This window comes from Helianthus annuus, chromosome 4 (assembly GCF_002127325.2).
Source record: "Helianthus annuus cultivar XRQ/B chromosome 4, HanXRQr2.0-SUNRISE, whole genome shotgun sequence".
Lineage (NCBI taxonomy): Eukaryota > Viridiplantae > Streptophyta > Magnoliopsida > Asterales > Asteraceae > Helianthus > Helianthus annuus.
In genome coordinates, this window is record NC_035436.2 from 137875381 (window position 1) to 137890668 (window position 15288).

The 15288-nt window shown below is 38.0% G+C and overlaps 1 protein-coding gene across 1 annotated transcript; it reads left to right on the forward strand.

The window, feature by feature from the left end:
* Positions 1-13052: 13052 nt before the first annotated feature.
* On the forward strand, positions 13053-14952 carry LOC110936781 (60S ribosomal protein L31). The gene is made up of 3 exons (XM_022179180.2): positions 13053-13214; positions 13318-13428; positions 14493-14952. Exons 2-3 carry the CDS (start codon positions 13343-13345, stop codon positions 14770-14772), a joined length of 366 nt encoding a protein of 121 aa, XP_022034872.1. The 5' UTR covers positions 13053-13214; positions 13318-13342; the 3' UTR covers positions 14773-14952.
* Positions 14953-15288: the final 336 nt, after the last annotated feature.

Consider the following 15288-nt stretch of genomic DNA (forward strand, 5'->3'; position numbering starts at 1 on the left):
CCAGCATAAAGGCTGCGCCTTTTGAGGCATTATATGGTAGGAAATGTAGATCGCCTGTTTGTTGGGCGGAAGTAGGAGAGGTCCAATTATCGGGACCGGAGATTGTTTTCCAGACAACGGACAAGATTGTCCAGATACGGGAACGTCTCAAGGCTGCCCGTGATAGGCAGAAGAGCTACGCTGATCCAAAGCGTAAGGATTTTCACTTCGAAGTGGGTGAAAAAGTATTACTTAAGGTGTCACCCTGGAAGGGGGTGATGCGTTTCGGCAAGAAGGGCAAGCTGAGTCCGAGATACATAGGGCCTTTTGAGGTCATTGAACGAGTCGGATCAGTTGCCTATAAACTAAACTTGCCTGAAGAGCTCAATGGAATTCACAATGTGTTCCACATCTGCAATCTCAAAAAGTGCTTCGCCGACGAGTCGTTGGTGATTCCACACACAGATGTGCATATAGATGAGAGCTTAAAGTTCATAGAAAAACCTTTGTCGATTGAAGATCGACAGGTGAAGAAGCTTCGCAGAAAGCACGTACCGATTGTAAAAGTCAAATGGGATGCTCGTAGAGGTCCTGAATATACGTGGGAAGTCGAAGCTACAATGAAAGAAAAGTACCCCTATTTATTTGAGTAAATCTCGGGTCGAGATTTATTTTAAGGGGGTGAGGATGTAACACCTCGAATTTTTGTGTCCAATGATGTGTTAACACGTGTCATTTGTTTACACGTGGCATCTATAATAAATAAAGGACTAATTTTGACAAACCTTGAAAGTATATAAATTCGAGGGTTATAAATGTCAACAAGGGTAAATATACTGTATAGTATCCCTAAATAATGCTTAAACCTTCAAACGAATAAATTATAGATCGTACAAAAACAAAACGCGGAAGAAAGTGAGAGATTACAAACTACAGGGGTTAACTGTGTCAACATGTTTAATAATACCTCTGAGTGACCCTTTAATGTTCCAAAGACTTTGTAACGGTATTATACCCTCACTAAAATAATATATATGAATTTCGCGAAGTTTCGATATGAAACGAGAAAGTTACGATCGAATTCGTAGAAGAAGGGTTAAAAGCGTCAACAGTGAAAGTTAAGGCTTTCCAATATAATTAATAAATAAACCGGGGACTTAATAAAGCGGGTAAATAACACGAGGCCCCTATCGGTAAATAACCGAGGGCCAAACCGCAAAGTTACCCCTTCAAAACCGAAAGGTCAGGTAAATCATTACGAAAGATTTCGTTATTAATTACCGGATTCTGATAATCATGACAAAAGATTTTAAAAATCTGAAAAACAGACTTCTCGCGACCCGCGTGAAGGTTAGGCTTAAGTGTAGGCGGGCCGCGAGCCTCCTAAATAACACGCCTGATATTTGAACTTTAGGCGACCCGCGTTAAAGTGCATGGGAACTCCCATGCGGGTCGCGTAAAGTGCCCAGATGCAGAATTGTTGTAACTACTTGGCCTTTGGACCATTTGAACGATCAAACCTCAATCAATGAGGCATGGGCACCCTACAATTGACCCATACACCTTAGGGACACCTGCCCATGATCCATGATCAGAATAGGCCAATGTGGAATGATCTTGAGGTTCATTTTGCACTATAAATAGCAATGTTGTAGTTACAACATTCACACAACTCAAAACACAACTACTGATCATTCTAAGAAGCTCCAAGCATCTTTCTCTGCTCTATAAGCAAGAACACAACTTCTGTAAGTGATCTAACCCTTTGTGGTTTCACATTTCCTTAGTAAATGGCTAAGAACCAAACCGTCGTAACTACGGTTTGACTTTACAATAAATCAGTAATGGTTCAGTCTTATGACGAATCAAAAGTGGTAATGAGTTGGTATTTACGTGGGTAATAAACCTCTAAAATGGTTCCCCCTGATCACCACTCTAACTATGTCAAATGTCGAGTCAAACGTGCGGTTAAAAAGTCAACAGAAAGCTATTTTAGCGATTTATGCATAATCTGTAATGTATATGTTATGGAACCTGTTTTGACAATCATAAAACATGATAATAAGTATATAAACCTGTTTGCGCTCGTTTGAATCGATCATTTACTATATTGAACCGGTTCGGAGCCGAAAGTCGCAAAAGTTTGACTTTTGCTTTGACTTCAGTTCTGACCCGTTTTAGTGAGGTATAAATATACCTTAGGACTCTCTTAGGACCAGGTCACATGTTGGTATATGCCTCTGTGGTCGGTTCATGAGTTATCCGAGTCTTTTACGTATTTCCGTCATTCGCCTAAAAGTTGACCGTAACGGCCTTTTAAAATTAAAACGAGTATTTCGGACACGTGAACGGACCAAAACCTTGCTTGTTAAATTATAAGCATGTCCTTAAAGTTTCACGTCAATCCAAGGTCTAGAATGAGAGTTATGCTAAAAGGCGCACTTTTAAGAAAGTTTTGTAATTAACGGCGCAATTAGCATAACACCCATCTAACCCAAGTTTTCGTCACCAAAACTTTTACCCACTGTGGTAAAATAATATTTTGGGAATTTTAAAGATTTTTAATAATTTTTACCTTGCTCATAACCTGCGGTTATGGCTACGGTTCGGTAAATACCGAATATGCCCTTTTTGGCCAAAACGGGAGTTCTACAAGGTCTTTTGACCCGATTCCAGTTGCTACTGGTTTTAAATAATAAATAAAGTATTTTAAGCTTTATAAGCTGTTCGGGAAACTCAGATTTCCTGTAGAACTCGAAAAGCCCTTTTAAAGTCTTTAAAATGACCGAAAAGCCCCTACGGGGCGTAATATTAACTTAAACTCGTTACGGGCATTACGGAAGGTATCCTACTGATACCAAAATACTTTTTAAGGCATATTGACTTAGGAAATAAGCGTACGACTCTCATAGTTAACCGTTTCGCCTATTTGTGCATACGGTACGGCTCATGGAACTAGTTTTCGTGCAATAGCCGATATGGGTCAAATTATATTATTTGAACCCCAAAATCCAGAGTATAAACTATAAACCCATATAAAACAAGTCGCTGAACTTGTTGGGTCCAAATCATACTCCATTCTCGGTTTTCGCCTTTTCGTGCGAATTAACCATATCTATATATATCGGAATCAACCGGTTTAAGCTACGGCTAATAAAAGGACCGTTAGGATTCTAAGAGGTTAATTAAAACCTTCGTTTCAGATTAGGAGCCCCAGTAAAAGCTATCGGTGACTTGATCTAAATTAAGGATTAATACTTGCAAAGGTAAATACTTTAACTTATTTCCCCTATATGGGCTTGGGTTACGGTATATTAATACCGCTTGATTGAGCATTATATAATTCCATCGCTTAGGTGGTTAATTGATTAAATATGATCGGCTCATTTAAACAGTTTTGTTGCTTATAAGCCTTTGGGGGGTTTAATGACCGTTGTCCCGGATATCCTTGGCATCATTTTACGAAATGGCCACGACCATCGACATCCCGGTGTAGGCGTACACCCGGTATAAAGTGTCGACATTAAAATTAAAAGACGTAGCCGTTGGTTTTCATACTACGGTTTTACGCAAACGTGGTGTGTCTATAAATCTTTAACCCGGCACGACCCGGGCTACTGAACGCATAAAAGAACATGTAAAACGTTCACAAGATCATTATGAATTTTCCCAAGTTATAAAAGAGTTTGTGCCTTGTGCATTCAAATCAATTTTAATAAACATTTTCAAATGTGTCAGTTGAATGTATTTACCAGTGTAAACTGACGTATTTTCCCCAAAAAGATTAAGTGCAGGTACCTAAACGTAATTGGCTGGTATTAGCTCCCTAGCGTCGGGATAAGCCTCGCAAGCTTGATTGCAGTATCTGATGGAACAATACTTTATGATTATTTATGATCCACTGTGGATATTCAACCCTGTAATACACTTTGATATTACAATCAGAGGTTGAAATTTATATATTTATCTTATGCTTCCGCTGTGCATTATATAATTGTGTGGTTTGACTATATTGTTGCCAACATCGTCACGGTAATCCCCCACCGGGCCCACCGGTGAGACACGTGGAAAACGGGGTGTGACATGAACTAATGACCTAGTCATGACCAATGCTTTGATAGGAGCATTGGAGAAAGGGCAAAATAATCAGAAGCCGTCTTGTATTGGGGTATTATCAACATTGTTTTCAAAATGGTATTCAATGAACTGGATTAAACACTTGGTAACTAACGTTTTCGTAAAACTATGAACTCACCAGCGTTGTCTGATACACTTGTTGCATGCTCGCAGGTTGTTAGATATCTTGGACTTGGGAACTTGCTGTCTGGAGTAGCCGAAGTGGTCATGGGTCGACAGGAAGGATTTATGTGACTGATTTCTTGATACTATACTTGGGTTTTGAAACAGTTTAACTTCGTTTACTATTTGCTTCCGCTGAACTTATTGATTTTCGTTTAAACTTGTTGAAGATGTTTTTAGTAATAATGGGGATTTTATTTATAACTTGTATGGGTTCAATGTAATTGGTGGCTCGTTATTGGTATGTCACACGCCTAACAGGGACACTCCCTACGTGGTAATTTGGGGGTGTGACATCATGGAAGAGCTCGAAGCAGGATGTTGTAGCATTGTCCACTACAGAATCAGAATACATCGCCGCTTCATTGGCAACGCAAGAAGCTGCGTGGTTAAAGAAGTTCATTGCCGACCTAGGGGTAGTCCCTACCATTCAAGACCCCCTAGAGATCTTTTGTGATAACGAGGGTGCGATTGCTCAAATCAAGGAACCTCGTGCACATCAAAATACTAGGCACATTGAGCGGAGATTCAACTACATAAGGGATGAAATTGAAAAGGGAAAGATATGTATTCGAAAGTTCACACCGATCAAAACATTGCGGATCCACTCACGAAGCTCCTTGAACGGCCAAAACATGAGGGTCATACTTGTGCCTTAGGACTTCGATATTCTAGTGATTGGATTTGATCTATTTTGTATTTGGATATTGGAACAATTGTTATTTTAACTCTTTTATGGTATTTTGAGTTATGTTCCATTTTAGCATGTTTAAATCCGTAAATAAATTAATTATTCTAAATGTCCGTGGTCGATCATATTTATGGGAACAAACATGAATGTAAGACCATTATGAACTTGGATTGGTGGATATTCATTATGTATGAATATGGAGCAAAGTGTTGCTGCCAAAGCTCATAGATATTTGTGGGATACAAATATTGGACTGACTCGCTCTCAAATGTTACTGCATGGAATCATTTGTGATTGATCATAAGTAAATTTGAGCAAAGGCGAATATCATAGTATCCTCTGACCTGAGATACATATTGGGTCTTGATATTCACCAAATATTATACCTTGACTTAGTTCTTCGCTGTCTGTAATAAGACAGTACATAAGGCTAAGCTCAGGTATGGTACCAGGTGATTGTGAGAGACGTATGTAGTCAAGAAGGGATTTGTTCCTCTTATTCGTTGAGAGTAAGATGTCTAAGGCCTGCTAAAGTTAAATTAACAGAGAATGATCACACTATGTCTCTGGATTTGACATGACATCTGCAACAAAAGGATAAATGATAGATTCACCTAAATCATTTTCAAGTAAGGGACTTGAAGGGGATGATGTTACTGAATGGCACTTCGTCATACGTATTAGGGGTAGTAAACCGTTGTTAGGCGTTATTTACTACTTGCATCAATCTTCTATGTATCTTGTGCAAGTGGGAGATTGTTGGACTCTGTATGCCCAAGACACATATTAAATTGATGTGGCTAGTACGTTATGATCCAAGTCGGGTCATACCCAATAACAAGCTAGACAAACACCTATAATATTTATTTATGATATGATCAAACAAATAAATATTAACACTTAGAATATTTAGAAATTGGTTTTCTAAATAATTTCACTTGAGAAACTAATAAATTATATGGATAATTTATTTTGAGAGAATAATTAATCATGTTATTTAATGGGTTAAATAACATTATAAAAGTTATGATTTGTTGCATAAAAGTCTTATAAATATATATTGTTATATTTATAAAATTTATAAATATATATTACAAGATTAAAATCAAAAAAAGGGAAAAAATTTTCATTGGACCAAAATGGTGGCCCTATGGCCGACCATATGGTCTTCCCAAGGTGGGATTCCCCACTTGATTTTGATGTACTGAAAATGGGTTAAATAAAAACAACTAAAATTACCCTAATTCTAGACTCTCTAAGTTTTAAATTTATAAAACTAAGACTCTCTAAACCCTAAACCACACAACCGGCAAGTGTACCGATCGGTGTAGTATAGCCTAAGGAAGTCCGAGTATCGAACCCAAGAGACTCTACTGATTACGCTAATGACTCTATGTAGACCTAGACTGACACGGACTTAACTAATTGTTTATTGATGGGGGGGGGTTTCTAAATATCCTAAAAATATAATTAAAAATAAACTAACTAGACGAACGAGACACGAACTCACACGAAGGTTGAACTCAAGGATGGTGAAGGAACTACCTAGACAGGAATCCTGATTTCTTTTAGTTATGATTATATTTGGAAGTTGTCTGCTATGGAACCGGGATCTTGAAATTCTCACCCCTCGGGAAATCTAAGGACCCCTAATCCTTCTCAAGAGCACGCTAAGATCCCCTAAAGGTTGTTAAACTACCGGTTATTAGACTCCTTTACAAGACATCTAATGGGTTTATAAAAGTATCCTACAAGGCTCACTCCCTTACGAGACCTAAACCTAGGATAGGCTTGTTTTCTCAGCTAGACTTGCTAGACAGCAGCCAAAAGGTTAACTTCCTAAGAAGGACCCACCGTGCGGTTTAATCACTTAGACCTAGCAATAATCTCGCACCTTATAGCTATTGACGATTAGTAGAACACTTGATTTTATAAGATTACCAATTATTACTTCTAAGGCTACTTATGCAATTTTCACCCTAAAGGATTAGAGATTTATTATGTGATATAGACACTCACCAAAACCTAAAATCCTAGCCCGACTCTATTATGTGATAAAGACCGTCACCAAGAATCGAACGAAGCAATAATCAATATTCAAACAACATCAAGCACGCAAACACATCTAACCAATAGAACAAGCCGTTTACAATTTATAAATAATCCATAGCTTCCAAAAATCCATAATATAATCAAAACATATAGCAATCAATCATCCATGTCTAGGTAGTAACAAGAAGTCTAGCCAATAATCATTACGAACAAAGTCTCAAAAATAATCAAACAAGGTTCAAATAATGAATTCATGGAATTAAAACAAAAAGACTAGAAGATAAAATAAACCGAATGACAAAACCCGGTTATTCCTTGCTCTCCAAGCTTGTTGCTTCAACCCAACGATTCCGTGGCTCAAAACCTTGCCAAAGATGCTCCACAATTCGTCCCTACTGACGATGGTCGTTATCCGATGTGCGGCTCTGATGTTCAGCCGTCCTCCCCCCTACGATGATGATGTCGCCTGTGATGTTGTGCGTCCTCTGTGATGCCACCAAAAAATATTCGTGCCTCCCACTAAATAATAATTCGTGATTTATGGTTTCCTTCTTTAATTCTTGCGCCCCACTCTTGCCGTCTGATGATATTCACAAATGGGCTTCGGCCCAATTCATGTGCTGCCTTCTTTTGCTGCCAATCAAAGAATGCCTCCTTTCCAACCACAAATAATGGGCCTCCTCTCACCAATAAAATTCCAGCCGTAAATTTTAATGTGGGTCTTCGATTTGTCTGTTGTGCCAAAAGTCTGCTTTTGATGATGATGATTATTTCTCCAAATATGCACGTCTCATCCATTTACTTAATTGGGCCGTCCAATCCCTCCAATGAGGGCTGCCACCCTTTTTATCCAATGAGGATTGCCTCTCACTTTGTTGTTTTTGAAAATAATAGCCAAAAGGGCCCCCTGATGCACGTCCACAATTGTCAATATATAATATTTTTTCATTAGGGTTTTCATTATATCAATCCACTCCAAAAGGCCCCCTAAAATACTTGAAGTAAATGGTTGGACATGAGAGCCTCCAAATACTGATAATATAGAGATAAGTGGGCTTGGCTCAATCACAGAAAATAGTGACGAATTTCCTTCAGTCACTGGCAATCTACTCTACTTAACTGGCTGGTTATTTCCATGTCACTCGTTTTTTTCTCCATTTGCACCAGGACCTAGCCAAAACACAATATAATATAAAATAGTACTAAAACTAACTAAAAAGAATAAATAACTATACAATAATTATACAATTTACATGGGACAAATATGTGTATTTTACCCCACATCAGATTTACATGCAAAAAATCTCATAAAAGATTACACTTGAATTTTGATTTTTCAAGACACACTTTCTCTCATATATTCAAGTTACAAGAACTCCTTCTTTGGCTCTCTAATTTTCGGCCAAAAGGGTGCATCCAAGAAGTCTTTTTTTCAAGTGAAAATCCTAGCAATATAAGGTGTTTGTTGGAGGCTTGGGGGTATACTAGCTTGAGGCTTTCTCGTTTGGAAGCTACCATTCAAGAATCATCATCATCTTCCATCTCCTTGCTCTTGAAAGGTTGTTTCTTAAAACACCATATGGTTGTATTTTGATAGCATGCATGTCATATATGGATCCGGTTATTGGGTTTTGCATTTAAAATGGTTTTAAATCTTGTAAAGTAATATGTTTTAAATATATATTCCGCTGCGTTTTAATTTTATTTGGATAAAATTAGCTTTGATAAACATGTTAAAAACCCAACAGATTGGATGTTATGCTATGCTGTGCTGAATCAAGTTAGGAAGTCTAGAAACCCACCGAATAAAAATCTGAGTTGTCGGAATAGACTTGTTTTTGAGACTGAGGGGTTGTTTGGTAGCTTCTGAATGGTCATTAAGAGGCTACCTCTTAATGGAACCATTAAGAATTTTACGAATGAGAAGGTAGAAGAATGTGACATGTGATGATTTACCATTCAGAGGTTACCTCTTAACCATTCCGACTTGATGTTACCTCTTATTCATTCAGAGGTTTTAAACCATTAAGAGGTAGCATCTGAATGGTCATTAAGAGGCTACCAAACAGCCCCTGATATTTGTTATGACTGTTATGCCTTAGTTGTTTAATAGTATGGGATATTAAACCTTAAAAATATTGTCATTAATAGTTGTTATGGATTCTCATGAACAATATGTTTTGCTCAGTGCCACGTCCCGATGATTCCGCCATCGGTTGGGGTGTGACACCGGGGGTCTCTGATACGACAAACCCTCGACTTGGATTCCCAAAGCGACCCGAACCGATCACCTGCCAGAACTTATATAGAGTCAAACGGGAGGGCATATGGATGCCCTCGGTGTAGAGGGGGTGTCTGTCTCCTCTAACGTGTAAAGGTCGTAGTGCACGACAAACTCTCTCAGTGACATCTCATGCCACTCACCGGCTCCTTGGTGTCGTCAAGCACCTCTGGATGGACTGCAGGCCTGGGAGCGAACTCGAAAGACGCCAAGAACTCGCAGATCATGACCCTAAACGACGACATGTATGCAAGATGGAACAACCTGTCACACAATGTGGTTAGTATCCATTTCGTATACAAAACATAGAAAACACAGTAAGAAATAGTATACCTGCCCCACGGAGTATCGTGTCCGATGAGATCTCGGGCTCTCGCCGCCTTATCCACCTCTTTGAGAGTCGTCCAATCGACGGTCGCGTGGCCGCTGATCTCCATACGCCGAAACTTTTCACATTTGTGAAAAGGCTCGCTCTCGTGTTCGAACGCTAAATAAGGATTATCTAGCAACGGATCCATATCTGGGCCACCACGCCCACGCCCACGTTAACGTCCACATCCACTGGCCACCGCCACCCCCGCCCCCACCCGTCCACCTCTACCACGTCCAACCCCTCCACCTCTACCACGTCCGCCACCACCCCGGCCCCGCCCTCTTCCCAACAACGTCTGTCACCTATATCAATCTAAAAATATAACAAATAATTTAAAAAAAATATAATAATTTTTAATGTAATTTTTAAAAAATATGTAACAATAGTTTTTAATTTTGAATATTAAATATAACATTTTTAATTAATTTTGAAATATTTATAGCATATTTTTATTAATTTTATAAAAATATAACATATTTTAGTTAATTTTATATAAAATATAACATTTTTAATTAATTTTTTAAAAAATATAACATTTTTAGTTATTTTTTTAAATATAACACTTTTAATTAACCTTATTAAAGATTTATAACATTTTTAATTAATTTTTTAAAAAAATATAACATTCTTAATTAATTTTTTAAAGATTTATAACACTTTTTTATTAATTTTTTTAAAATATAACATTTTTTAAATATTATTTTAACATCAATTTCTACTTAAAAGTATAACATTTAAAAAAACTAAAATATAAAACATTTTTTTATATTTTATAAAACAGAAAAGAAAAAAATACGTTTTGGGCCTATACGCATCGTATAGGCCCATACTTATCGTATCACACCGTCTATTTCAAAGAAAACTATGTAATTTTGAAGCAATACGATGCGTATATGCCCATACGCATCGTATTGCTTCATTCGTGGAAGAAAAACCCCCAAATTTCCAGCCTTTAAACCAAAAAATCACACAATTTCAACGATAAAAATACAAAATTGAATACGTATAAATGATGAGGGTTCAGAGATACATACCTTACTTGTGTTTAAACTTGAAACCTTCACCGTATAAAGACCGTATGGGTATACACCATTTGTGTGTGTATTTTTGGTTTTGGGTTCGTATTGGAAATAATAACCCCCTGTTAATCAGGGGGTTATATCGTTTTGGCCTTTAATACGCATCCTATAGGCCTATATGATGCGTATTACCCCCCCCCCCCCCGAATTTTCAAAGGACACTATGGTTTTTTAGAAATCAGTGGGATAATACATATCAAGTGTGTAGGAATGATAGTTGTACAAGAATCAAGTGCAAAACTTACAAGAATCGCCGGAAAATGGAAGAAAAGTGCCTAGAAAAGTGACAGAGTATTTATAGTGTCAGAGTGGTAAGGCGGTGCAAGGAAGCTGGGTCGGATGATTGTTCGGTCGAATGGCCATCCGATCGGATGTCCAATCGGACAGCCGAGACCCGTTTGCAAGATTTTCCGACTTTGGTTCGTTTTGCGAGTTAGATTAAGAGTTGCGTTGCGTATTATTATGTAATATCATCACATGACAAGATTTTATAACTAACACGTAAGTTTCTATGTTTCCTGTCTACACAAGCTAGTTAATAAGTGTCAAGCTTAAAGTCTCATGCTTAACAAAGTATCAAGTTTCTCGTTCCATAAGTATCAAGAATCAAGTATCAAGTCTCTAGTTTCAATAATCAAGCATCAAGTATTAAGTATCAAGAATCAAGATTAATAGTGTTAAACAAGTGTCAAGCTTCAAGCGTCAAGTTTCAAAGTATAAAGAGTTAAGTTTCAAGTATCACAAAGTTTCAAGTATCATAAGAGTCAAGTTTTATATACTATAAGGACTAAACTTGTAAAAAGGCGAAAGTTTAGGGACACAGGGCGTTACAACGGTGCCGCCGGCCAATTTGAATCTCGTTTTCATAAATCATCAGGTAAATCGGGTTTGAAAACCTGCAACATCCGCTGATTATGCATTGAAGGTGGTGAAGGTCGCTAATTGTGGTCCAGTTTAGCCTGATTTTGCTCTGATTCTGCAAGTTTCAGTTTCGGTTTGTCCCGATTTTGATCCAATGCAGATCCGATTTGGCTTGATTTTGTTTTCACATTCGATGATTATTCAACGATGGGGAGTCTGATGTGTCCGATTTGGCATGATTCAGTTTCGGTTTGGACCTATTTGAGTCGTCCACTCGATTTGGCCTTATTTTGTTTCTAGTTTCGGTTTTTGCAGGATTTAATGACGATTACAGGTGGATTCAATGATGGTTACCGGCGATTTCAGATTTGCAGGTTGCCGACTAAGCAGTTTTTGGGGGAGTCAGTTGTGCCTTCCCTTTTTGAATGGCCACCTGCAACCATCATTTACTCCATAATGATTTGTGTTATGTTAATGGCGACCGTGATTTTTCGTGTTAATGGGGGACCGTGCTTCATTTCTACCGTCATGATGGTAGTGGGGTCATTGGATGCGGATTATCGCTCCCTAGTTTGACGTCGATGGTGTTTGTAAGCCTTGGGTTCTTTTGGTTCTTGCTTGGGATCGGAATTGGAGGGGACCTGTGTAGGTGGGTGGTAATATGGTGGTTGCATGTGGGGGTATGAAGAAGAGGTGAGTGTAGGGATGAGGTGGGGCCTACAAAACTTTTTTAATTAATTTTTTTTTATTATTTAGGTGGTGCTCACTTGAATTTAGATTTATCTTGTGTGTTTTATTTTTTATTTTTAATAATAAGGGCATTTTTGTAATTTAACACCCACTTAACTGCGAAAACTAACCTTCATCCATGTTAGGGACTATCCGAGTAACAAATCGTCAAACTATAGGAAACATACATGTAATTTTGAAAAGTTGGGGACTAAAGGTGAAATTTCACCAAATCACAGGGACTATTCGGGCATTTTACTCTTAAATAAATTTATCATAAATCAAAGTGAACACTGAACAAGTATATCCTACGGTACCATATGTAAGAAGTTTGATTCTAGACGAGGTAAGGTTCCTTTATTTTGTGATGAGTTAACTATCATTTCCGTCTATGTGGTTTGTTCAATTACGCCAGTTCAGGCCAAAATTCAAATTTGTACTATATCCGTCTCTGACATTCTTGAAACATGTCAGTTCCGTCAAAAAAACATGAATTAACTGTCATTTTCGTCCCAGTGGTTTGTCAAATTATTCGATTCAATGTTAGTTTTTTTGACGGAATTTGTTTCGAGAATATCAGGTACAAAAACAGTATAAATTTAAAATTTCGTCTGAACCTACATAACTAGACACACAATAGGGACAAAAATGACACTTAGGTCTTTTGTGATTTGATAATAAAAAACAACATGGACCATAAAACGAACTGTTTCGTGGGCATTGAGCCTTTTTCTTTGACCCAATAGCTTCTCACTTAGGCCCAAAACCAAACCAAACCCTAGCAGCACCTTTTGTTAGGGTTTTTATTCCACAATCTCATCATTTCTACGCCTCTGTTTTCATCGTCTGCTCCAGCTCCCCATCATCCAGGTACATTCGCTCGCTGTTATCTTTCAATCTCACAAACACGTTAATTGATCCTGTAAGCCTAAATCATCTAGCAATTAAATCCTACTGACTCTGTTATTTGCAGGTAAGGTGTAGTTAGGAGAGTAAAAATGGTGTTGGAGAAGACTAAAGGAAGAAAAGAAGAGGTTGTTACCAGAGAGTACACCATCAACCTCCACAAGCGTCTCCATGGATGGTAACACTTTTGCTTTTTATCTTTCACTTATCTTAGTTTTTTTCGATTTCTTTCTCTTTAATTGTGCTATATACTTATATCTTATTGAATGGTTCGATCAATATGTGTTGTGTGTTTGTAATTTTATTCAACCATTTCAATTAGTTAATTTTTATTTAATTTAACTTTTTAGAAGGCATTTTTTTCTTTTTACAAGTTCATTGCACACATTACTTATCAAACAAATCTTTTTTTATTTACAAAATTTAACTTTTTAGAAGGCATAATTGTTTGTTTACAGCTTCATTTCACATATGAGCTATATGACTCTTTTAGGCCATGTGTAGTCATAAAGCCTTTGGGGGCGTTGTCACATCATATAGGGGCTTTATGGGGCGTTATATCACGAGAGCCCGTAGTCATAAAGCCTCTACCTCATCATTACTCAATTAATAATATATTATTTATGTCCCTCAAGCAACGGTCCTTTTTTGAAAAATCCTCCCATCACGCCGCGATATGTATAGCGGCCCCTTCAAAAATCTCCCCCATAGCACCCCCGTGATATAAAGCCCCATTACACATACTCTTAACCAGATCAGTTTTTTAGACTATGTGTAGTCATAAAGCCCATTTGGGGGTGTTATGCGACACATGGCGAAATGCGTAAGAGAGGGGCTTTATATCAAAAGAGGGTGTAGTGGTAAGGGGGTTATATAATCCCTTCAATTATACATACATATGTATGTATATATATGTGTGTGAGCGGGGGGAAACATGCTAGAGAAGATGACACCGCGAAGGAGATAACGCCGGAAGAAAGAACCCACCCCATAGCGCCCGCCGTAGTGGTGTTGGCGGCGCTATGGGGGTGCTATGCTTGATCACTACCGATGGCCTTATAATTAAACCTTTTAGAAGGCATAGTTATTTGTTTACATGTTAATTGCTTTTGTTAGCTATCTTAGCTAGCCTAATTTTATATAAATAAACCGTAATTAGTTTTCTTCCAGATGTTAAGAATGAAGTATATGTTTGTTTTTCTATCGGTTTTTAAAAGTTTTTATATTTTTATGTTTTGGCAGCACATTTAAGAAGAAGGCACCTAAGGCGATCAAGGAGATCAGGAAGTTTGCACAAAAAACCATGGGAACAACGGATGTGAGAGTTGACGTTAAGCTAAACAAGTACGTATGGAGCCGAGGAATCAGAAGCGTTCCAAGGAGAGTTAGGGTTAGGATTGCTAGAAAGAGGAACGATGACGAGGATGCTAAGGAAGAACTTTACTCGCTTGTTACGGTTGCCGAGATCCCAGCAGAAGGACTCAAGGGGCTTGGCACAAAGATCATTGATGATGAAGATTGATTCCTCAATTTCCAACCTTTTTGAAACTTCAGGCAGAGTTTAGTTTCTCATCTTTATCTTTTGTTTGGATTCTACTGTTATCTTGAAGTTATAACATTTACTGTTTTTTTTATTTGATGGATTGCTATGCTTTTTGGGTATTTTTTAAAGGAGTTGAAATGCATTGTGTTATGGGAGTTGTTTTGTTTGTGTGCATTTCAAATGACAGTTTATCTACTCTAAAAGAATATCCTTAGATTGATTGTTTGCTAAATTGATCGCTGAAGCAAATGAATGGGTAGACGCTGTAGGGTTTGGCTCACTATCACTCGCACACTGTGCCGCACTCAAGCGGGTGAGTGTAAGAGGGGCCAGCATCTTTGACCTGGGGCCAGCGTCTTTGACCTCACGCTCGTAAGTAAAGGAATTTGGTGAGAGCAAGTGAGTTTGAGGTAAGTGATAGTTCAGTCGCTCCATAATGCTCTCCAAGTGATAATGAGTGTGATCACCTCTCTACATTACATGGCGTGCTTTTCG